The 24,144-nt window shown below is 37.4% G+C and overlaps 1 protein-coding gene across 16 annotated transcripts in view; it reads left to right on the top strand.

Annotated features, from left to right (window-relative positions):
• mycbp2 (MYC binding protein 2) overlaps window positions 1-24,144 on the top strand; it is a 67,720-nt gene that overhangs the window by 13,189 nt on the left and 30,387 nt on the right. For 12 of the 16 annotated variants that reach the window (XM_053497175.1, XM_053497172.1, XM_053497171.1 and 9 more), the window contains exons 3-32: window positions 1,025-1,240; window positions 1,704-1,857; window positions 2,004-2,200; window positions 5,719-5,961; window positions 6,038-6,109; window positions 6,205-6,301; window positions 6,530-6,603; window positions 8,590-8,728; window positions 8,889-8,965; window positions 10,417-10,621; window positions 11,432-11,596; window positions 11,912-12,070; window positions 12,238-12,442; window positions 12,558-12,703; window positions 12,949-13,059; window positions 13,526-13,627; window positions 17,104-17,223; window positions 17,401-17,482; window positions 17,608-17,725; window positions 18,037-18,241; window positions 18,342-18,495; window positions 18,769-18,941; window positions 20,934-21,059; window positions 21,194-21,321; window positions 21,798-21,889; window positions 22,182-22,316; window positions 22,451-22,534; window positions 22,617-22,713; window positions 23,342-23,534; window positions 23,832-24,106. In XM_053497175.1, the coding sequence (XP_053353150.1) occupies window positions 1,025-1,240; window positions 1,704-1,857; window positions 2,004-2,200; window positions 5,719-5,961; window positions 6,038-6,109; window positions 6,205-6,301; window positions 6,530-6,603; window positions 8,590-8,728; window positions 8,889-8,965; window positions 10,417-10,621; window positions 11,432-11,596; window positions 11,912-12,070; window positions 12,238-12,442; window positions 12,558-12,703; window positions 12,949-13,059; window positions 13,526-13,627; window positions 17,104-17,223; window positions 17,401-17,482; window positions 17,608-17,725; window positions 18,037-18,241; window positions 18,342-18,495; window positions 18,769-18,941; window positions 20,934-21,059; window positions 21,194-21,321; window positions 21,798-21,889; window positions 22,182-22,316; window positions 22,451-22,534; window positions 22,617-22,713; window positions 23,342-23,534; window positions 23,832-24,106 (4,344 nt within the window). The remainder of the gene's footprint in view (window positions 1-1,024; window positions 1,241-1,703; window positions 1,858-2,003; window positions 2,201-5,718; window positions 5,962-6,037; window positions 6,110-6,204; window positions 6,302-6,529; window positions 6,604-8,589; window positions 8,729-8,888; window positions 8,966-10,416; window positions 10,622-11,431; window positions 11,597-11,911; window positions 12,071-12,237; window positions 12,443-12,557; window positions 12,704-12,948; window positions 13,060-13,525; window positions 13,628-17,103; window positions 17,224-17,400; window positions 17,483-17,607; window positions 17,726-18,036; window positions 18,242-18,341; window positions 18,496-18,768; window positions 18,942-20,933; window positions 21,060-21,193; window positions 21,322-21,797; window positions 21,890-22,181; window positions 22,317-22,450; window positions 22,535-22,616; window positions 22,714-23,341; window positions 23,535-23,831; window positions 24,107-24,144) is intronic. The other 4 variants (XM_053497174.1, XM_053497161.1, XM_053497167.1 and 1 more) reach the window with 3 other exon arrangements.

The following is a 24,144-nucleotide window of genomic DNA, read 5'->3' as shown; positions in this document are numbered from 1 at the left end:
ATGAGAGATAAAATAAAAAAAACTCCAGAAAATCACATTGTAGGATTTTTAATGAATGAATTGGTAATCTCCTCTGTAAAATAAGTATTTAGTCAGCTCCAAACAAGCAAGACTTCTGGCTCTCACAGACCTGTAACTTCTTCTTTAAGAGGCTCCTCTGTCCTCCACTCGTTACCTGTATTAATGTGGTCATCTGTTTGAACTCGTTATCAGTATAAAACACCTGTCCACAACCTTAACCAGTCACACTCCAAACTCCACTATGGCCAAGACTAAAGAGCTGTCTCAAAAACAAAATTGTAGACTTGCATCAGCCTGGGAAGACTGAATCTGCAATAGGTAAGCATTTTGGTGTGAAGAAATCGGTAACAAAAATCAACTGTGGGAGCAATTATTAGAAAATGGAAGACATATAAGACCACTGATAATCTCGATCTGGGGCTCCACGCAAGATCTCACCCTGGACGATATGGAAAAGTTTTGTGTTGCGTCACTCGGGAACACCCAGAATAAATGAATTTGAAATCGGATACAAATTTGGCTTAAATGTGATTGGGGAAAAGTCAGAGTTTATGTGCGTTTTTTTTAAATAAAATCCATTCTGAAACTAAACATGTTGCAAAACACATTTGAGGTGCCTATCTGGACGATAAATTACAAAACTTTTTTTTTTTTTTTACCTGAACCTGAGTTTTGATGAGGCCCCCAGTTACCATCCTAGAGACGTTGTTTACACAATGTAAATAGCCAGTAATTGTATTTTGTGTCATCTGAATGATCAAGACTTTTTTTAGCCTGTGTTTCACTCCGGATGTGAGGTGTTTATTTTACATGGTGATACTGCTTATAGACTGAGACATAGGATTAGTTGAATTTGCTGTAGCAGAAGAGGATTAGATTAAATAGATAAGATCTTTCCTTACTATGCTGTATGTTTTATTTATGACTTTCAATTTATATAACTCATCTCATACAGCGTCTCTCCTCTCTCCGTTTGTTGCACCCTCCCCCTTATCTGTTACAGGCAGAGAATCTGGATGGGGCCTTTCCAGTCCCAGACATCAAGCTCCACAGTAATCCATCTGCTTTTAATGTGTACTGTAATGTTCGGCGGTCTGTACTGGACTGGCAGCAGAAGGAGACCTCCTTGGCCCTGGCTTCTCGGAACTCTGTGCAGAGTGGTGACTCGGATAGTGAGGAGGAGGAGGAGTACCGTGAACCTGCTGTCAAACTACCCAAGGTTAGTTGGTCACAACAGTATTTCTAAGACCTTACTAGAAACCTAACATTAATTTACCTATTTAGTTTTTTTAAAAAACACACACAAACATGCCATCTGCCTAGTTGCTATGTAAACAGAGAAACAATAGACCAAGCAAGTGGGATGAATTTCTCACCACTCTGTGTTCACTTACATGATGTTCTGTGCTGGATTGATGAGATTGATGATATTCGCTAAAGTTCGCAAATTTACTGACATACTGTACCAAGATGTAAGAATGAATAAAGCCCATTCATATGCTTTAATATACATTTAGCCTCAGCCCAGTAATATGCCTGCTGAGCTTTTAATTACAAAGTAAGAAATATAGCCGTGTAATTCCATACATAATGTTTATATAAATGCCTTATTAAAGAAGCACAATTTTTTGGTCTCTCTCCTTAGTGTAGTTACACTCATGATTTGTCCTTGTTTTTGACAGATCATTGGCATTGGACTGTGCGGAGTGTTTGAACTAATTAAGGAGACGCGATTTTCACACCCCTCACTGTGTCTGAGGAGCCTGCAAGCACTGCTGGACATGCTACAGGGACAACAGCCTGAGAGTTTTCAGACAGAACCTCCAGATGTGCTGGGTGTGTTTCTCTTCTTTTCTCTGTCTGTTTGACTTTCTTGCTCTCTCTCTCTCTCTCTCTCTCTCTCTCTCTCTCTCTTTTTCCTCATTCCTTCACACATCTACACACATGCATGTGAAATGTACTGATTGGCTTCTTCTGTACAGAATCTCTTTTCCATTTGCTGCTGGAGACCACAGTGCGAAGTACAGGAATGAATGACCCCACTGGTCAGGCTCTGACCGCTCTATCCTGTGCCTGTCTGTTCAGCTTGGTTGTGGCCTGGGGAGATACTGGGAAAACCCTACAGGCTGTATCTGCTATCCTCACCAATAACGGCAGCCATGCCTGCCAGACTATCCAGGTTAGAGCTGCTTTTTATCTGCACTGTGTCAGAATCTAAACTAATTGATTTCTGCATTAAGACGTGTATACATGGATAGATGTCTGAACAACATGAAAAGATAACTGGGTTATATTTATACACAGTACTGTGCAAATGTCTAAGGCACCATATTATATGCTGTACCAATTTTGTTATATATTTTATCATTTTATATTGTTTATCATGTCTGCATAATTCTGTACAAAATCATTCAGTATTTTAATATATAACTTATAAATTAATAAATAAAGAACATTACAGGAGAATATCTGCATGGCTGTAAAGAAATAAAGAGTACAAGACAGACCAGTTTTTAGATTCAACCTAATGTACGCTCCTTGGATTTGCATAAAAATAGAAAGAAGCTAGTGTGAGAAAGTTACTCATAAAAAAACGCATATTCACCAGCTAGCTCGGTAAAACCTAACAACTGTTTTCTAATAAAACGGCACAAATCTGTGTCTAAAAACTCTTGATTTTAAGCAATGAGTTTTCACTCAAAGTTTATGACTCTTTATTGCTTTTTATAGAAGTTTCTTTTATGCAGAAAAAGTTATGGCAAGAATCACTCGGGGAAAATAAAGAGAAAAGGCAGTCTATCATTACTTTTTATCATTACTTCATTACTAAGAAATAGAGGTCAGTCACTCCGGAAATATCTCAACAACTCACTTGGAGGTGAAGCGGTAGGCATATTTTAACATAGACTATTCAGAAGAGACTGCGAGAGTCAGACCTTCATGGTTGAATTGCAGCAAATAAACCATTATTTCAGAAGAACAGGAAGAATTGTGTAGGCCATAAAATACAAGGAATAAACATTAGATCAATGAAAAAAATATTTTGTCTGAAGAGTCCAAATTAAATTTGTTCTAATTACCGTGTCTTTGGTAGACATAGAGAGAGTGAACAGGCGCTTCCTGAATCTGTGGAGATTCTCACTGTGAAGCATAAAGGATGGGGTGTAATGTTGTGTGTGACATAGTCAAAACTGAGGGCACACTTAGCCAGCATGGCTACTACAGCATTTTGCAGTGACATGATACTATCCCATCTGGTTTGCACTTCGTGAGAACATAATTTTTTTTTATTTAACCAGTACTCACTACCTCTGGGAACTATTTCAAGACTGTTGGAAAACCTTTCCAGGGGACTATGTCTTGAAGCTGACTGAGGGTGTACCAAGGGTTTGCAAAGCTGTCTGTCATCAAAGCCAAAGGGGGCTACTTGAAAAATTAAAAAAATTAAACATATTCTGTTTACACACATTTTTTATTGACTGCATATATCCATATTTATTCTGTTATAGTTTCAGTGTCTTCAGCATTAATACATAACATTGAAAACACTAAAAATTGAGAAAAACACTTTTGTGTCCAAACTTTTGACTAGTTTTGTAAAAGATAAAGAATGTGAAGTACCATTAGTTATAGCCAGGCCCATTATAATGAAACGAAACCAAAAGTGAGAAACAGTTAAAAAAAATATCCAGGAAGAGGCTGCATGACTATTTAACTCTAGTCAGAAATACAGTTTTATTGATTATGAGGGTGTCAGGAAGCTAGTGTTTTTCCAATACTACTTAAATCTTTAAAATACTTAAAATTATATTCCCAGTGGGTGTAAGGTAATGTAAGGTAAAATGGGTGTAAGGTAATGTAAGGTAAAATGGGTGTAAGGTAAAATATTAGTATTGTGTCATTGGATTATAAACAAAACGTTTAATTTTTTTCAGTGTAGCATAAGTTGGGTTTGTTCATTTTAGGTTGATGGATAACAATAGCTTATTACAGGACATGCAGTTCATTCTCCTTAAAGTACAAAGTGGCATGTAATTGCGTTATGTGTAATTTGCATAAAATGTTTAAAAATGGGAAGTTTTATCTGTTGATTCTAGTTGAGTTGTACATGGGCTTGAGAGAAAGTGTTTAAATACAATTTTAAACTGTGGGCCTTTTTCTTTTTTTTTTTTTTTTTTACAATTTAACTATGACAGAAACAACAGGCACAGTTACATACAGACTGAGGACTTCCAAATGAAAATGTGGTTTAGTAAGAAAGATGATGGGTTTCTGATATGTGTCGGGTATGATGTAATGAGTCCGGTGTAACGCATGTTAGAAAACAATGTATAGTGTAGAAAATGTTTCAGTATTTTGTGCCTTTAAGTTTTGTGGAACTGGGAAAGGAAATGCATACTGCTTGCTCTACTTTTTAAAAATGTTATATTGGTGTTGTCAGTGTCCTAATAACTGCTGTTGCTGTTGCAAAGCTTGCTTAAAAGATCTCTTGATTCTCATTTCTTCTGTACATGTTAGTACAAGTCAAGCTACTTGTGCGGCACATGAGTAGATATGCTTGTCCATCATTGTATTGCTTGCTTTACCTCAGTCTACTTAGGCCAGTTACCCTAAGTATAGGTTCATAAGGTATAGAATGATTAATAAAAATTGCAAAATGATTACAGTGGTATTAAAGCTACAGTTTAGCAACAGTGCTGAAATAAATCTCTTCAACTAATAAAATCAACAGAAATCAAAACAAAAAATGCAATAAAGCTACGTGTTGATTCATGGATCGTAATTCTTTTCTGTGGTGATTCACATCTGTGGTGATCTCCACACTGACCCAAAATCAATTAAAAATTCTGTTTTTTAATTTATAGTATAGATGAACTAGTGGATCTGCCAGTGACCAGAATGGTTGGTTTTTGGTTTTAATGGCCATGACTGGTGATCGACCGAACCGAACAGAAACTTATTTTTATGGTGTTGCATTGTCAGAAATCATGTGTTGGCTGTCTCTGATAAACCTTTTATCTCTAAACACGATTTAGTTTCAATCCCACTCGTTATGCACACTTACACAAGTCTCAAAATACTGAAAGCGTGTCCGCGCACTCTGTCAAGTTGAGTTTTGAGATTTTGGAGGCATTAGAGGAGGTAAAACATCACTGTGAGCTAATGAACTCTGACCTGTCTACAACTTTTCATGCCATGTGGTAGGACTGAATTATTTGCAAAGTTTTTTTAGAAATTCTACTTTCGGTCGATGACAGAGATGCATGCTGCTCAGTGAAAATGTAGCTTTTTTTTTTACTAAATGTTAAACGCTTATATTTAAAGATAGTCTGTATTGTTTAAATGCTGCGCTTGATTTTTAAGTGAGAAAACATTTTTATAAGGAATAGGCTACATTTAATTAATCATTAAAATTTTTTAAAGGATTAAAATGGTAACAAAAATCTGATTTTAAAAAAAATATAAGATCGGAATATTTATAAAAATAGTGATACTTGAAAACGCAATTTTAATCGAATCGTCACCTACAGTAGGTGTTGTGATTGTGTATCAGGAGGTGACTGGTGATTCCCATCCCTGTTAATCAGTGTCTTTTCTGTTATTGCTGCCAGTAGTTTAGATTAAATTGTGTTTGCACACTTGTTCAGGTTTGCAAATTAGATTGATTATTTCCTCTGTTGTACATGTGCTTTATAGGTTCCCACAATCCTGAATGCTCTACAAAGGAGTGTACAAGCAGTGTTAGTAGGAAAGGTCCAGATTCAGGACTGGTTTGGGAATGGCATTAAGCGTGCAGCACTGATGAATAAGTGGGTTCTGAAAGAGGTGAGCATTGATGAGGATGAGCACTGCCTGCTCCAGACTGATGGCTCCTTTCTTTATTTGCTCTGCAAGGACGGTCTCTACAAAATCGGCTCAGGGTACAGTGGCACTGTGCGGGTAAGTTCAAGTCTTTTTAAATGTTCTTATAAATTTTTTTTTGAAATTTGTATTAATAAAATATGTATAATTGCAGGGCCATGTGTATAACTCCACATCTCGCATCAGGAATCGAAAAGAGAAGAGGTCATGGTTGGGATTTGCTCAGGTAACAGGATTATTACCTGTTCATCTTCTAGAGCTGATGTTGAGTGCTACATCCAGGAGCAAAAAGCTATAAATTTGCTGTGTGTGTATTTATAGGGCTCTCTATTATATCGGGACATGAACAGTCACAGCATGGCAGCCATAAAGATCAATCCAGAGACTCTGGAGCAGGAAGGCACTATAACAATGCCTGGTACAAACACCTCTGTTTCTTTAAATGCATGTTGGAGGAAACAGCTGCTTAATTAAAGAGTGACTTATTTTCACCATCATAAAATTGTTTGTGTTTTGACATCGTATTTTACATTATATAGTATAGTTCAAATGTTTTGCCTGAAAGAAGCATGACTGCAGAATTGAAGATGGATAGAAATCAATGAAGTGTTTATCTTTAATTTATTTTAATATTTATTGTCCTGAGGTCTTCAAGCCGAAGGACAGAACATCATATTCACAGATGGAGAATATGTCAACCAAATAGCAGCCTGCAAGGATGTAAGTACTTATTTGTTTTTATATAATTAACTACACTGCCTTTTTAGCGTTGATAAAGTGATTATTCGAGGTTTAAGTGCTTTATGTATAAGGGCATAATTGTGTAGACAGATTTTAAGACAGAAATAATAACTGAACTGCATATGACACTTGAATTATAAACCAGCCTCAAAAGCATTCTAAGAAACCATGCAGTGTTTCATGTGGCCATTTTATTAGAGTTATACTTCTTCCTTTTTATATGCAGGAACCTAGTATAGAACAATGGGAATGTAATTTATTTTTTTTGTGTCTTGAATGATTTCTGTATATAGTCAATAGTACTACTGAAATGCAGAGGATATTTTACAGTCAGACTTAGAGATGGAATAGATGCAGAAATGTTTTCATCAGTATCAGCAGACTTTAGGGAGCTACTACGCCTATCCAGGGCAGACTGCAACATTAAAGGATAGGAAAGTTTAAGAATAATCTCCAAAACACAGTTGCCTCACTTTTTCGCTTCAACAAATAAAGCTCTGTGCTACAGTATGAACAGGATATCACACTTCAATGTAGTACCATGCTGGCTGAGCCGGATGTGGCTGTGTGTATGCCTGTCTGTAAAAATTAATCCAATAAGACAGTTTGGTGTGCATTGGCTTGCTGCCAGAAGGAAGAGAGTCTTTTGCTTTATTCCTTCCCATTATACTCAGCATTGCAGAAACTGCACTGCACACACTCGGATTGCTTAAATTTATCTCACTGTCATCTCAACAAACATATATATATTTACTTATAAATACATATTCAGTAGAACCTTGGATTGTGAGTAACTTGATTTGCGAGTGTTTTGCAAGACAATTTTTTTTTTTTTAATAAATTTTAACTTTTACTTAAAATTTTAACTTGATTAACAAGCGAGGTCTTGACTGTAATGTACGAGTACTGTAGTACGGTTGCGCTTTGTCTGCCGAGCGCCACATGATTACAACTGAGCCAATGATTCTTCTCTCGCATGCGCTGCATGATTGTGGGTCTCAGTGCATGTGCGTCACTCGTATAGTCGACATCCGTGTGCATGTGTACTGTTTATTATAACATTGTGCGCGCAATGCACGTTTTATTTTATTTTTTTTACATTTTGTGTCTAAGTGACGTGACTATTCTTTCGTAACTGTATTGCAACAACAGGCCCCGGGAAGGAAAAAAAGTTTAAAAGGCTGTAGCAGTGCGGGAGATGAATCTGTTTAATGACAATGCAATGTCACATTTCCGCAAAATCCTCAAAGGGAGGCAAAAGCAAGTGTTGTTAGAAAGGTTCGTTGTTAAAGAAGTTTGCAGACATTGCAGTGATTGTTAGTGAAAGTCAGTAGCCCCCCCCCCCCCCCCTTCTCCTCGTCTCTCTAGCCGCAATTGTTTTTGGTTAATTTGTTTTATTTTACTTTACATTTAATAATAATCATTTTTATTAATCAATATTTTAGGGTTATGGACCAAATCATCAGAATTTCCATTATATTTATTCTTATGGGAAATTGCTTTGATATACAAGTGCTTAGATATACAATCACTCTTCGTGAACAAATTATGCTCGCAATACAATGTTAAACTATGTGTGTGCGTAAATTCAGTCTCCCTGTGTTGGAAGCATGAGCCATTTTATTGAAAGATTTATTAAAAGAGTTTTATGTGGTGATTAAAACTGCTCTGCAGGCCTAATTAATAAAGTGTAGAGATTCTTACTTGTTCATTCAGTAGCCATCATTAGACTGTGAATAAAAAAAAAAATAATAATAATTTTTTAAAATTTATTTATTTATTCATTTATTAATTAGCTCTGGAATACTGGAATTATTGACTTCTCACATACAATGTTTTATTTACATCACAATTGCTGCTAAAAATATAATTATATAAGAAACTGTATATATGCCATGGACCAAAACAAGCTTATTGTATTAACTAGTATACTAATGGCTTTGCCAACACTAATATGTGATGTAGGATGGCTTCGTGGTTCGAATCTATGCCACAAGTACAGACCCTGCTTTGCAGCAGGAATTGCAGCTCAAGCTGGCCAGAAAGTGTCTCCATGCCTGTGGCATCTCACTTTTCGACTTGGAAAAAGACCTGCATATCATCAGTGAGTGCACTTGTATCAGTGATCCATCATGTCTTTAGACCAATTTTGCTGAGCAAATAATACCTTGCAAGAAATTTAGCTTATATTTGCTTGTTAATGAAAAAATAAAGTGCCTTAGTCACCGGAATTTTTTTGTGCATATTCGCAATAACATCCTCAGGCACAGGGTTTGATGAAGAAGCAGCACTCCTTGGAGCTGGGAGAGAGTTCGCTTTGATGAAAACAGCTTCTGGGAAGGTAAGGGGTTTCGAAGTGGTAAAGAAAGGCATGAACGCAATTATTCTCAAATGTTTATAGTGCTACAGTGTTGGAGTGTTGCGGCCTTATGCGCACGTGCATATGAATATGCATATTGTATATGGCTACCCTAAAAAGAAAAGATAAAATTTTTTACTAAGTACACTTTAACTTTAAAAGATACCAACTTGATTTAGCTCAGTGGGATTTCAAAAGCTTCATATTAGTTCACGGGGTGAGTGTTGTGGAGTTAATCTTTGATTAATTTGTACTCACTAGTTTGTACTCACGTTCCACGTTACTGCATTCATGTGCAGAGCAGAATAAATGAGACCTATGGTAATTTACTTATATGCACCTCAGTTTGGATTTATTTTTAATTGACAAATTTTTGGGATGAAAAAGAACAGAAGTATCAAAGAAGCATTTTATTGTGTTGTTAAACCGATTATTAATTGATTATTGATTGATTTACTCACTTTGATGAACGATTATGGAATGGTTACCAACTCCCTTCACCAATTCGGGTGTAGCCATCTATTCCTCGTGTTTTTTTTTCTCAATATATATTAAGCTTCTGTCAGCTTCCTGTATAAAGTTACAGAAAATCTAGAATATTTTTGTTATTAATCTGTTTGCAATATTTTCTAATGAACTTCCTCTAAATAAACCAGACACTAAAGATGAAAGCAGGAGTGCAGTAAATGTGTTAAATGGTGTGCTCATGCACTGCACCACATCCAGAGCATTCTAGTGTTGTTGAATGTGGGTTTTCTTTAAGCTACATATCTGACCACACACTTCCACCTGTGTAAAGCAGAAGTTCAGCGTGCAACATTAAATTTTTTTTTTTTTTTTGTGCCATGCAGGATCCTAGTCAAGTTGCACATGTACTGATTGGTGACATTATGCCAGGGATAGCTAACTTAATTTTTTTTATTTCTGTACAGAATTAACAACTACAATTTATATGATAAAAAAAAAAAAAGAATCTCAGATTTTTATAGTGTATCATTTTAAATGATTTTATTTGAACACCTGCAAACATTGCAGTTCTGGTATAAGTATTAAACTAGTAAGATTGCTTTGTCTTTAGTTGTTTGTTAAAGCAGTTAGGTACTGCCCTATTTTTCTACTAATATTTTGTCATCATGACATATACTGTCATGATATCATCATGTTCCTAGAAGACATTTAAATAAAAATGGACTGTTGCAGTAACATATCTAGGTGACCCATTAAACCATTTTATTTAGATCCTATATAAATATTACTACTTCAACTCTGCCAGCAGATGTATAGTTTGTCTTTCTTTATATTGATTGTGCAATAAAACATATATAAATTATCACTGCCTAAAAAAAACTAAAACTTTACAAGGGCTTAAATATTTGAAATGTTAATTTATCATTGTAATATGCAAATTTGCTAATCTGCTTTTCTTCTTATAGATCTACTACACTGGAAAGTATCAAAGTCTCGGCATTAAGCAGGGCGGACCTTCAGCTGGGAAATGGGTGGAACTGCCGGTTACAAAATCACCCAAGATTGTCCAGTTTTCAGTGGGCCATGATGGCTCTCATGCCCTCTTGGTAGCTGAAGATGGCAGTGTCTTCTTCACTGGATCGGCCAGTAAAGGAGAAGATGGAGAATCAAGTAAATCTCAAGTTTTTCATTTAATTTTATTCTTATTCATGAATTTAACTGAACAGGATATCTTTTGAACCTTGTTTGAAATATTGTTGATTGTGTTTCCTCAAAATTTATTTCAAGACTGGTGTTAGTACTTGTCATTTGACGGTTACAGAATGTTTGGAAATAGTTAAAAAGATTAAAGCTAAAAAAATATTCTTTCAGGTTAAAGCCCATGTACATGTCTGCCTGTCTTTCTGGATGGCAAATCTCTCTGCCTAACGTATTAATACAAAGAAATGAAATTTTGTAAGGTCGAGTATCTTACGCCTTGTATACACTAAGTTTTATTCCATTTGTCATCAGCCTAATTCGCTCCCTGTAACTCTTTAACATGAGTTTTACTTAACATTTGATTGTTCAGATACAGAAGGACTGGCAAAGGTTTATTACATTTTCTCAAGCCTGTTTTGCGTGATGCTGTGAAAAAATCGCAAGACAGAGACTGGTTTCGGGTCTTCCAATGTCCGAACCTTAAAAGTATCTTTGACAGTGCAAGTTCTGACCAATGTACAGACCAAACCTTTCCTTTATTTATTTAGATTGAATTGTTGCTTAAAGAAGACTGGTTCTGGTCTAACAAGATCTCTTTTCTTTAAAATTAAATCGAGTTAAGATTTTAATCACATATGGATTTAATTTTTATAATCTGTGTAGGACCCAAATCTACAGAAAGGTTTTTTTTTTTTACACTCTATTCCTAGTATTGTAAAAGTAAATACAAAAATGTTGAATAATTGCTGAATTTTTGACCTGGTTTTTGGTCCTCCTCAGCAAAGAGTCGGAGACAACCAAAGCCCTACAAGCCTAAGAAGATAATCAAGCTGGAGACAAAGACAGCAGTATACACAGCTTGCAACAATGGCAGCAGCAGCATAGTAACTAAGGATGGAGAACTCTATATGTTTGGCAAGGATGCTATTTACAGTGACAGCACCTGTAAGTGCTAACCCTAGGCATCCTCAATAAACATAGACTTTATAAATGATGGACTGTCTAGTAGTCTATAAAAAGTTTATTCACAGTTTATGCCTCAGATCACAGTATGATGCATGTTCTTATTGACACTTCTGCATTTTTGTATGAGCCTGACTGGGCCACATCTTAAAACTGTCATTCTTTTAACATTGTTTTATTCAATCCAAAAAGGTATACTTGCTGCCTGTATATGTGCTTTAATGGTTATGACTAATTTTGTGCTTGTAATCTTTGGGAGTGTTAACATTTTTGACTCTTTATTCTTACTTTTTTCAGGTCAGGTGTCAGATCTGAAGGGGCACTTTGTAACTCAGGTAGCCATGGGGAAAGCCCATACATGTGTACTGACTAAAAACGGAGAGGTATGGACTTTTGGAGTGAACAACAAAGGCCAGTGTGGGCGGGACACTGGAGCCATGAGTCAGGGAGGCAAAGGTAGTAAACTGGCTTTTCATAACTTTCAACTACTTAATATCAGATATTCAGTAAGATAAATTGCCTGCCTTGTGTGATTATTTGAACATTCATGTTCTGCCTTGAAAAATGTAAAAAAAAAATTTTTTTTTTTTTTTATTTCAATATTATTCAATTTCTGTTTACAGCTTTTGGCATGGAAAACATGGCCACAGCAATGGATGAAGATTTGGAAGATGAACTAGATGAGAAGGAGGAAAAGTCTATGATGTGCCAGCCAGGCATGCACAAGTGGAAGCTGGACCAGTGTATGGTTTGCACTGTATGTGGGGACTGCACTGGATATGGAGCTAGCTGTGTAAGCAGTGGAAGACCAGATAGAGTGCCTGGAGGGTGAGTAACACACACCTGATATACACAGCAGCAGGAACTCCCATTGCTAGTGAATGTGCTGTTTGTCTGTATGTTAATGTCCGTCTGTGGGTGTATGTACGTGTGTTCTCTTCAGAATTTGTGGTTGTGGTTCTGGCGAGTCAGGCTGCTCGTCGTGTGGCTGCTGCAAGGCTTGTGCTCGTGAACTGGATGGCCAAGAGGCCAGGCAGAGGGGAATCTTTGATGCTGTGAAGGAGATGATACCACTAGATCTGCTGTTAGGTACAGCACCAACTCACAACTGGTTTTCAAACCATCCACTGCCATTTCTAACATATTCATTTCATGTTGAGCTGCTTTTTCGAAATTTTTTTAATCACTGTTTGCCTGTCAACCTTATGCATGTGTATATGTGTGTGCTCCACTGACTTGCATTGCCTTTTCATGCTCATCATTCACCGTCTCCATGTTGTCTCTTGTTTGCCCCCCTCCTCTGCCCTGGTGCTTCTGGGTCATTTTTATTTTAGCTGTGCCTGTCCCTCCCCCTCCAGGCGTTAATATAGAGGAGCACATCCAAATCCGACAAGAAGAGAAGAGACAGCGCATCAACCGCCGCCACAGGCTAGAAGAGGGCAGAGGTAAGATGCAGTCATGACATTGCGCACACACACTTTCCTGCTCACTCATCCCAATTCTACAGATTCAAAAGGTTATGCCACCTTGCTAATAGATATATACCTATTAAGTTTTCAAGAACTGGAGCTTTGTGGAGCTATTGAATCAGGTCATGCTTCTCTTGGGTCTTATAATCTTTTCACAAGCAGCCAATGCTTTTCTGTGGTGAGTGCCCAGGGCTTGTGTTGTTCCACATACATTAAATTTCATTAACAACACGTTTTAAAAAGGAATCTTTTTACTCTTGATTTATCAAAGCAACTTAACATAAATATGACCCACACAGCTGTGACAGATTTAACCTTTATATGTGCTTGTGACTATTTTGTGACAGTGCCCCCGTTGCTTCTGTTTTATGATTTGCCATGTGTTTCCATTTGTGAGATGCTTTTGCCCATGCATGTAAAAGTTTCTTTCTCCCCCTCATAGGCCCCCTTGTATTTCCCGACCCTTTTTTTTACCAGCGTGAGCAGGCCCTAGCCAGGCTAAGACCCATTCAAGCCTTTAAGCTAATGCGGGACAAACTCAAAGGTACTATGGTCTTCACTACAGATTCTGCTTGGAGCCCAGCTACCCGCTCTTTTTCCTCACTTAGCACACTAGCCTTCTTTACCTCTATTTTCTTGTTCCCTTTCTTTATTACTCTTACACTTTTTTGCTTTAGATGGAAAACTTTTACAGTTTATCTCCCTTTCTTTATCTATTTATCTCACTATTTTATGCACACTGTGGTAAAAAAAAATGTATGCTAATTATATACTGTTTTCTCTTTTTTTTATACATTTTATGTTTTCTCTTTTTGCAATGAAATCATGCATGTGCTCACTTTTTTCATTAAATAACAGTAATCAAGCTGAAATTTGCAAATTCTGAGTGATACTTAAGTGTTTTATTCATCCAAGATCCGACAGTGTTTGGCAGCATCTGGCTTATACTTGCACACCAGAGTTCACACAGTCAGATGGTGATTATTACAGATGCATTTGAAATGTGTACACAATAGGAGGCATTTCATCACCTTTTATAAAGTAAATTATAGTGCATCCTTACTTTGAGTAGTGGTTTTATGTTTGAATACTGTTGACAGGTTTGCTGCTTAATGAAATCTACAGATGTTACTCATGTGGTATTCTGGTTTTACTGTCATGCCTCATGGTGGCGACATTTGGGTTTGTGCGTTTGCTGGCTTCTGCCGCTAAGTGGCGCTATATAATATAGAGTGACGCCTCGGGCATTAGTTCATTCTCTCAAGAAGCTGCACATAGTAGTGGATAAAATCAAGTCGAACGTTGTAGTTAAACGAATTCATAATCACAGTATTAAAATTACAGTACAAATGTAGAATTTAAATTAAATAAAATCTTATTAGGATCGAATTTAAGCAAAGTAAACGTTAACAAAGTGAGCCTTTAGATTTTATCATGTGTAATTAGAAAAGCTACGCATGTATGTTTTTCATCATCTTATATTTTGTGCTCTTTAAATTTGTAGTAGATTTAAGTGCACACAATGACGAAAAAACGTTATGATGTTGTAAAATAATGAAAGCAAACAGGGATACAGCGCTATTCTGTATCAGTTTCTGTGAACTTGAACACGTCAGAAAATAAACCAAAACTCCGTGTATACTCGCCTCACAGAAGTGAAATATATATACTTACAGAAAGGAAAATGTCTGCTTTTATATAAACTAATGGGAAAAAATCAGCTTATGCAATTCATATGAAACGTGGATTACTACAGCGCATCCACTCACAGCCGAAACGAAAAGACATCAACTTATCAATGAATTATTAAAATGGCCAGTCCTTGCTGTTTTCCCCGACGCATTCATAATCATTAGTCTAGTTCTGCCGGTGCGGTGTTTCTTATCCCCACCGCCGTTAAAACAACATATTCAGAGGTTGTGCGCGCGCGGTCCACTACACAGCAAAAACATATTTGTATATTGTGACTATAGGAAGGAGGATTATGAGATAGGAAGGCAGCTCACATCGGCGTGCGTTTCGCACAGCGCCGCAAAGACAGCGCTTATTTTACACGTATAAATGTGTGTTTGTTATATTTCTGGGAAAGAGAAATCTTTTATAAATCTCTCATATCGGCGCGCGTGTTCATCTGACATCAAAACTCGGCAAAGTGAAAGAGCACGCCGCGGGTTCACGCGAACATTTTACTTTCACTAAAAGATTCATTCACAACCACATTTCGGCTATTCACACACATGCATTCTGCTATGTTGTTTGTAGACACTTTTACTTTTCCCCTTCTGATCTACCCTTTGATCAAAATGCTCCCGATATGAGCCGACACGAGCTCATATCGTTTCATAAAGAGAGGCGACATATACTTGATTAAACACTGCATTCTTTTTAAGTGAAAGCCTGCGCGATGTGTGCAGCTTTAATTATTGATAATTAAATAAATGGTGGACATAAACAGCTAAAAGGACAATATTATTTTACTTTTGATTATTATTTTTATGTTATTGAATGATTATTTGAAACTGAAGCCCTTCGTGTAAATTCATGCCACGAGTCATTTTATCATACAAAGATTATTACGTTGTGGTCAGACCACTAAGCGTCTGTGGATTCCAAAATTGAGATTTTTACCGTTTTTTTAATCACTGGAATGGAAGAGATAGAAAGTTTCCTTATCATAACACGCCTTGTATTGTTTTTAATCGCTCGATACACAACCATCTGAAATAAAGCGGCTCACATCGGCGTGCGTTTCGCACAGCGCCACAAAGACAGTGCTTATTTAACACGTATACATGTGTGTTTGTTATATTTCACTAAAAGGCTTATTCACAACCACATTTCAGCCATTCACACACTTGCATTGTGCTGTGTTGTTGTTACACACTTTCATTTTTCATCTCCACTTTGATCAAAATGCTCCCGATATGAGCCAATACAAACAGCTTCGAAAAATCAGAATATTCATCTATCATAAAGAGAGGCGACATATACTTGCTGAGTAAACACTGCATTGTGAGCCACGATGTGAGCAGCTTTAATTTATTAATAATTAAATAATTATTCAATGCTGGACATAAACAGCTAAAATCAAGATAAATGTTATTCTTTAGATTGTTATTATCATGTTCTTCTGCTGTTTGGGTGTAGCAAATGATTATTTGAAACTGAAGCGCCTCTTGTAGATTCAGGCCACGAGTCATTTTATTATACAAAGATCATTACGTTGTGCTCGGACCACTGACTCCAAAATTGACATTTTTACTGTAAAAAAAAAAAAAAAGTTTTTACAAGCCCTTGAGCTGCTGTTTGTGCTGTTTTTTTTAATAATAAAAATAACATTAGACAGAGAAAAACATAGAGTCTGTCTAAACAAAATTAATTGCAGCCGTTGGCAAAATGTCCCCTTGCGCCACCTGGCGGTCATTTCACAAATTACTTTGAATTGCGACTGATTTATTTTGGCTGTTGCCATTTGCCGCAACATAGTGCGTGGCAGTCATAGACATTCCGCGTGAGTAACCACTGTACTGCTAAACCTAAAGTGTGTCTATTAGTCCTGAAAGTGAGAGAGAAGTACGCCTGCCTGCGTGCAGGTATACTATGTTGCCTGCTCACGTAATTAGTTCACAGTATCAAGATTGAGCTGGTTGCTGGATTGACCATGGCTGTAAGCAGCATTTCACCAGTTATGTCTGCTTTTCTCTTGATCTTGATAAGCAACCAGTCTGCAATTGATGTTTTTTTTTCCGATGTTTGAAATGCCTCCTAAACGAAACCCATCTAATTAGGTGTAATTTTGCATATGTTATGTTTTACTGTTGCTATCTTCACCTGACATCTTTTTCTGTGTTTATTTGGTTTAAATTTGCTGTGCATGCTATTTATCTCTCATTTCACTTTTATTCTTACAGTTTTGAATCTCTTTTCAGGTGACTGATTACCCTGGTCTTTATCACTGATTAAGGCGTGCCTCTCTGTGAGGTGGTTCTCAACATCATAAAGCTGTGCTTTGCTTTACAGATGGTAGCAGTGAGCGTGGGGACAAGGATGCAAGTAAGATTACTACCTATCCTCCAGGAGCCGTGCGCTTTGACTGTGAGCTCCGTGCTGTGCAGGTCAGCTGTGGCTTCCACCACTCTGGTAAGCTAGAACTATGGCTGACTAGGCGCTAATAGAATAAACTACTGTTAGTTGTGTTTGAATTGCATCACATCATGTTATTCACATGTGTCAAAATGCATTACTAATTCTAATCCCAGTGCATAATAAATGCCATTCCTATGTGCAGTTAACATTATGCTAACCTCCTTTCCGCAGTGGTGCTAATGGAGAATGGTGACGTGTACACATTTGGCTATGGGCAACATGGACAGCTTGGACATGGAGATGTAAATTCTAGGTATTAATGCTGAAGTTTTCTTGTGATGCAGTGTTGTATGTTGTTTTTGTGTAAGTCATGTCCTTAGTTAGTCAAGACCTAACTTGTTTTTTTTTTTATTTTATTTTATTTTTTTTTAAACAAAGAGGGTCTCCCACTCTAGTGCAATCTCTTCCTGCCCCAAGCATCCAGGTCACAGCAGGTAGTAACCACACTGCAGTGCTCCTCATGGATGGACAGGTCTTCACTTTTGGGAGCTTCTCGGTATGTTTATCAATTCTGTTTTTAAGCGTACTGATTCATCTTAAACTATTAAGGTATTTTGTAATGTTTTTAGTGAATAATTGAGTCATGCGGAATAATACAGTAATACAGTACTGTGACACTTATATGTATAATTACAGGACAGGACTATTTTTTAATATATTTTTGGGAAAAATTTATGACACTAAAGTTGAGCAGGAAAAATAATGGCTAAATCTCAGTGATATTAGCTGTACATCGGTGTTGCCACAGCAATCTACAATTGTGCCTGCACAGAAATGGAACCCTAATGGTTTTTGCCTTCTCTGCAGAAAGGGCAGCTTGGTCGGCCCATTGTGGACATGCCCTACTGGAATGCTAAACCTTCACCCATGCCCAACATTGGAGCGAAGTATGGTCGCAAAGCCACGTGGATTGGTGCCAGTGGAGACCAGACCTTTTTAAGGATTGATGAAGCACTAATAAACTCCCACGTTTTGGCCACCTCAGAGATTTTTGCCAGCAAACACATCATTGGTACATCAACTCTGGAAACTTTAGGAACTTATGCATGAAATCTGTCCTAATAAGAACATTCCTGCTTGACCTGAGGTAAACTGTTTTATGATCTGCTTAGGTTTGGTTCCTACCTCTGTGTCTGAGCCACCTCCCTTCAAATGCCTGCTGATCAACAAAATGGATGGAAGTTGCAGGACCTTCAATGATTCAGAGCAGGAAGATCTTCAAGGCTTCGGCCTTTGCCTAGATCCGGTATATGATGTTATTTGGAGGTAAGGATCTGATTATGCTTTCTGGGTTTATCTACCTCTTTAGTAAGAGCATGTTCATGTCAGTTGAGCAATGAAAACCAAAAGGTAGAATCGAACAAAGAAATAAAAATCTCAAATCGTACACATTATACTTAACCATTAGGCAAGTTGGCAGTTGTGTATTCTTTAGAGCTTGTTTGTATAGGTTTTTTAGTCTGTAAAAGTAAATATATCCAGTCAATATAAACAGGCTATACCTGTTTTTTTTATCATTTATAATAATTTTTTTTTCAGGTTCCTGCCCAGCACACGAGAGATGTGGTGCTATAATGCTGTAATTGCAGACGCTCGCATGCCGACAGCCACAGACATCCAATCACGTTGCAGCATCCTGAGCCCAGAACTAGCACTGCCTTCAGGATCCCACGCCACCACTACACGCTCCCACGGAGCCCTTCACGTCCTAGGTACAAGAAGACCTTGTGTACTCTCACTTTCCTTCACCTAATAATAAACATTCTGTTGTCCCTGTCCCAGCCATTCCTGCTGCTTCACCTAACCTTAAACTTATTATTATGCACTTTTCAATTATTGCACTTTTCAAAGACATTCATAGTGTCACACCGTTTACAGCAAAATCGCTGAGATCTTGCATTCATTTTCATTACATCTGGGTTGAGAGTAGTGGGCCATTTTAGTTCTTTTTATTAAAAATTTTGTAAAAAGAAACTACCACTGATGAATAAAGGACTGCTTTTACATTCTGTTTTAGTATGCGGGAGGTGTATGGAAATTATTACAGTATAGGGAATGATTTTGCTCCCCTTTGCAAGAATCTCTTTGCACATGTAATTGCAATAAATTTTGCAAACCCAAATTGCTGCAGGCAAAATATAATTGCTATGTGATATTGTGTCTTTAAACTTTTCTTATGCGTGTGTGCACATAAATAGCTTCTTATATATTTTATTAAAGCTTATTGTTTTCTGTAATTTACATGCCACTTGATAAAAAGCACTCTTCAGAATATTACAAAAATTTCTACGCTGTTACCTCAGATGTGGTTTTCAGAATTATCTGCCTAAAATGTGAGGCTCACTGTAAGGTTAGGTGACTTTAACCAATGTATCAGTAAATAAGTGGCCTCAAGAATAAGTCTTCAACAAATTATCACAGTGGATTACATTTAATAAGAAAAATTAGATTAAAAGGGAAAATTATTTGATTATTTGATATTCAAAGAAATGAAGGGTCTATAATTTTTGTCATATGTTTATTTTAATGGATAGAGACAGGATATCAAAAAAAACATTATAAAATTTTTCTAAACTTAGTTGCATTTCGTTGAGTAAAATAAGTATTCGATCCCCTACCAAATAACAATAATTCTGGCTTTCACAGACTGGTTATGTGCTCATGTGGTCTGCAGATTAATTTAAGAAAGTGCCCCTAACACCCTATTATGTGTATAAAAGACACCTGTTCACAGAATATCTAACTTCCATTCAAACCTCACCATCATGGGCGAGACCAAAGAGCTGTAAAAGTACGTCAGGGACAAGATTGTAGACCTGCACAAAGCTGGAATGGGCTACAAGAACATCAGCAAGAAGCTTGGTAAAAAGTAGACAACTATTGTAGTAATTATTTGTAAATGGAAGAAATACAACATACCCATCAATCACCCTCGGTCTGGAACATCATGCAAGATTTCACCCAATGGGTTAAGGATACGAACGAGAAAAGTGAGGGGTCAGTTTAGAACTACACAGGAGGAGCTTGTGAAATGATCTCAAGGTAGTTGGGACCACATTACGAAACAAACCGTTGGTAACACAATACGCAACCCTGGATTGAAATCCTCCAGCACTGCAATTTTCCCCTCGTCAAGGAGGCACATGTACAGGTAATAAAAAGTGAAGGATTGGGAGAAAGTGTTGTGGTCAAAGGAGACTAAAATGGAGCTCATGACTCTTGAAATCGACTAGCCATGTTTGGAGGAAGAAATCTGCTGACTATGATCCTAAGAATTCACCCCTACAGTCAAGCACGGAGGCGGAAACATCATGTTTTGGGGCTATTTCTCCCTGTAAAGGTACAGGCTGACTTTGCCCCATTCAGAGGCCAATGGACAGGGCCATAACTGGGATAATATACAATTTCGGATGAGAACCTTTTGAAGATGGGTCATGGAGTGGTCTTCCAGCATGCCAATGACCCAAAACATACCGCCAAGGCAGCAAAGGAGTGGCTCAAGAAGAAACACATCAAGGTTCATGGATTCCCCTGGATTTTTGGTTGATTTTCTGTCTTACCTCTAAAATTAACCTATGACAGACCCTTTATTTCTTTGTAAGTGGGCAAACGTAGAAAATCTGCAGGGGATCAAATTATTTACCTCACTGTAAATCGCAGTGTTATGATATTATTCCTAATTCTCATTGGTTATCTGCTTGTAGGCTGTTTGGATACACTAGCAGCCATGCAGGAGCTGAAAATGGGTGTGGCTAGCGCTGAAGAGGAGACCCAGGCAGTGATGAAAGTTTACTCAAAGGAGGACTATAGTGTGGTCAACCGCTTTGAGAGTGAGTACTCATTCCTTTAAATGTTTATGCATAAATAAAAAATGTAATTTGTGTTGTTGCTTTTCCAGAATGTTTTAATAGTATAGACATACTGTAGAGTCTGTTGCAGTGTTTGAGTACTGTTGTGTGTTCAGGCCATGGTGGAGGCTGGGGTTACTCAGCTCATTCTGTAGAGGCCATTCGCTTCTGTGCGGATGCTGACATCCTGCTTGGGGGACTGGGGCTATTTGGAGGCCGGGGAGAATACACAGCAAAAATTAAGGTAAAGTAGTGCTTAGACTTGGAGCTGCATACAGTAACTCTATATGAACAAACATCCATATATCGAAAATGACACCTTATTCACTATATAGTGCATTATTTCAAGCATTCTAATGACAAGCATTCTAATATACACTTATAAACCTTTTAATGCATCCTAACAGGTACTGTATTCACACTGACCACAATGCAAATTGTTGTGCATGGAATGCCATTTAGGACACAAATACAGTGGAATGATGGCATTTTATTTTTGATTGTTTTATACCATTTGAAGTGTTATAACTGCCATATGTAGTCTACTTTATTATTACTGTGAATCACTTAAGAGATGCCTAAAATTACTGTTTAGATAAGTAAGGTGGATATATCATTTCGAACACAGAACAGGTGTATCATTTTTATCCTGTTGGATACAGGCAAGTTTTTCCCATATTATGCATTTTCCGCGGTTGATGGTTGGTTGTTTTCTTGCAGCTGTTTGAGCTGGGACCAGATGGAGGTGATCATGAGACAGATGGGGACCTATTGGCTGAGACAGATGTTCTGGCCTATGACTGTGCTGCTAGGTACACCTAACAGAAACGTATTTGTTATTTTTCTTAGACTAACAGGATTAGTCTGGAAGAGAACATGTCCTAGCTAAAACAGTCTGCACTGCAGCTAAATCTGAGGCATAGGCTCACTTTATTTTATCGGCTTTAAAGAGATGTAGCTGTTTGAGGCTGTAGGTTTGTGTGTACTGGTTTGAACATACCTGTACTGCTCTGTAGTTTGTATGTGTTAATGAGAAATCTGAATGCTTTAATGCCATTATAGAAAAGTAAGAATAATTGTGCATTGTGCTGTGTGGGTTTCAAGGGAAAAGTATGCCATGATGTTTGATGAGCCAGTGCTGCTTCAGCTGGGATGGTGGTATGTGGCCTGGGCAAGAGTGTCAGGACCCAGCAGTGACTGTGGCTCGCACGGACAGGCAACAATAACCACTGACGATGGGTACATCTTATTTTTTATTTATTTTTATTTTTTATTTTATTTTTTTACAAAAACACAGAACTCAGTCCTAGGACTGGACTGTACAGGGGTGTTTGAAAGTTTTGTCTTTAACATGGTGGCGTTTGATTTTTCAGTGTGGTGTTTCAGTTTAAGAGCTCCAAGAAATCAAACAATGGTACAGATGTGAATGCTGGTCAGATACCTCAGTTGTTATACAGGTACGTGTTAGATGTGTGTGTTAAGCTTATATGGTTTTCCATATGTGCTTTTACCGTACTAACTGATTGCACATGTTTCCAGGTTGCCATCTAATGATGGTAATGCATCAAAAGGAAAACAGCAGACCAGTGAACCAGTTCACATTTTGAAGCGATCTTTTGCCAGGACTGTCTCAGTGGTATGTTTGTCCAAGAGCAGGCTTATTGATAGGAATATTGAATCAGTAAGACTACAGTAACCAGACACTATTTTTTTCCCACAGAATAATTACATTTTTGGAAGAATTAAAAAGGAATAACTGACTAAATAATAAATGAATTTGGTTTATTTACATATTAGATTTGTTTCATTTAAACTTGTTATCCCACTGCTAATTTTACAATTAAAGTTCAATTAAAGATGCGCTCTTATTATGAAAATGGTAATAAATCGGAGTGGCGCTGAGTTGGTGACTTTACAGCGGTTGGCAGCTTCATAGGCTCAACAGAAGTGCTAATTAGATGGGAACACTAGTAATTGCATTTAGACCATATGCCTTCTCTAAAATGTAATGAAATTCTTATATTTTTACTTCCTGCATGTAGGAAGGGGGTAAAAAAGTACAATTAATTAAAAGTAGATATGTTAATATAAAATGTGTGAAATTTAATGTGAAAGTTAGATGTAGAAATGCGAAACTTGGATATGTTGATGTAACTTTAAAATATAAAAGCATTCAGTTTTGGTTTTACAATTCCATATCTCCAAGTCATGTGCTTAAAATTCTCTAAATTGTTTGTGTATATTTTTATATATTTTGCTCTCAGGAGTGTTTTGAGTCTCTCCTGAGTATTCTTCACTGGAGCTGGACCACGCTAGTGCTGGGGGTAGAGGAACTTAGAGGACTAAAAGGTTTTCAATACACTGCCACCTTGCTGGACCTGGAGCGCCTGCGTTTTGTGGGAACCTGTTGTCTCCGTCTGCTCCGTGTCTATATCTGTGAAATCTATCCAATCTCTGGTACGATTAGAAATTTCACAGTAAAAAAAAAGGAAGAAAATTAATAAGAAAGTATAATAACTGCTAATGTATCTGTGTTATTCAGGTTAAACTATGAACTCATTGCTATGATTGAATGAGCAGCATAATGAGTGCATAAACAGTGCTGTTTAATAGATGAGGATTTAAGTTAAAGTGCTGTCTTCTATCATGAAAGTCATATGAAGCCTCATGTCTTAATGCCTTAAACACATTATAAACCTTTAAAATTTTCTAATCCCAAGTTTGTGTTACTATATTGTGTTCTGTCCTCCTCAGCCAGCACCAAGGTAGTTGTTGAGGAGTCAAGCAAGTTGGCAGAGTGTGTGGGCAAGACACGCAGTCTGCTGAAGAAGATTCTTTCAGAGGGTATGGACAACTGCCTGACCAAGTTGGATAATGATCCTCAGGGATACCTTAGCCAACCCCTTACCTTGCTTGAAGCTGTGTTGCAGGAATGCCACAACACCTTCACAGCCTGTTTCCACTCTTTCTACCCTACCCCTGCCCTACAGTGGGCTTGTCTATGTGACCTGCTTAACTGCCTTGATCAGGTAATCATTTTGGTTATAAGTCTTTAGCAGTATTTTCA

This window comes from Clarias gariepinus, chromosome 5, assembly GCF_024256425.1.
Source record: "Clarias gariepinus isolate MV-2021 ecotype Netherlands chromosome 5, CGAR_prim_01v2, whole genome shotgun sequence".
NCBI classification, from domain to species: domain Eukaryota; kingdom Metazoa; phylum Chordata; class Actinopteri; order Siluriformes; family Clariidae; genus Clarias; species Clarias gariepinus.
Note: the sequence above shows the minus strand (reverse complement) of the source record. Positions and strands in the feature narration are given on the sequence as shown.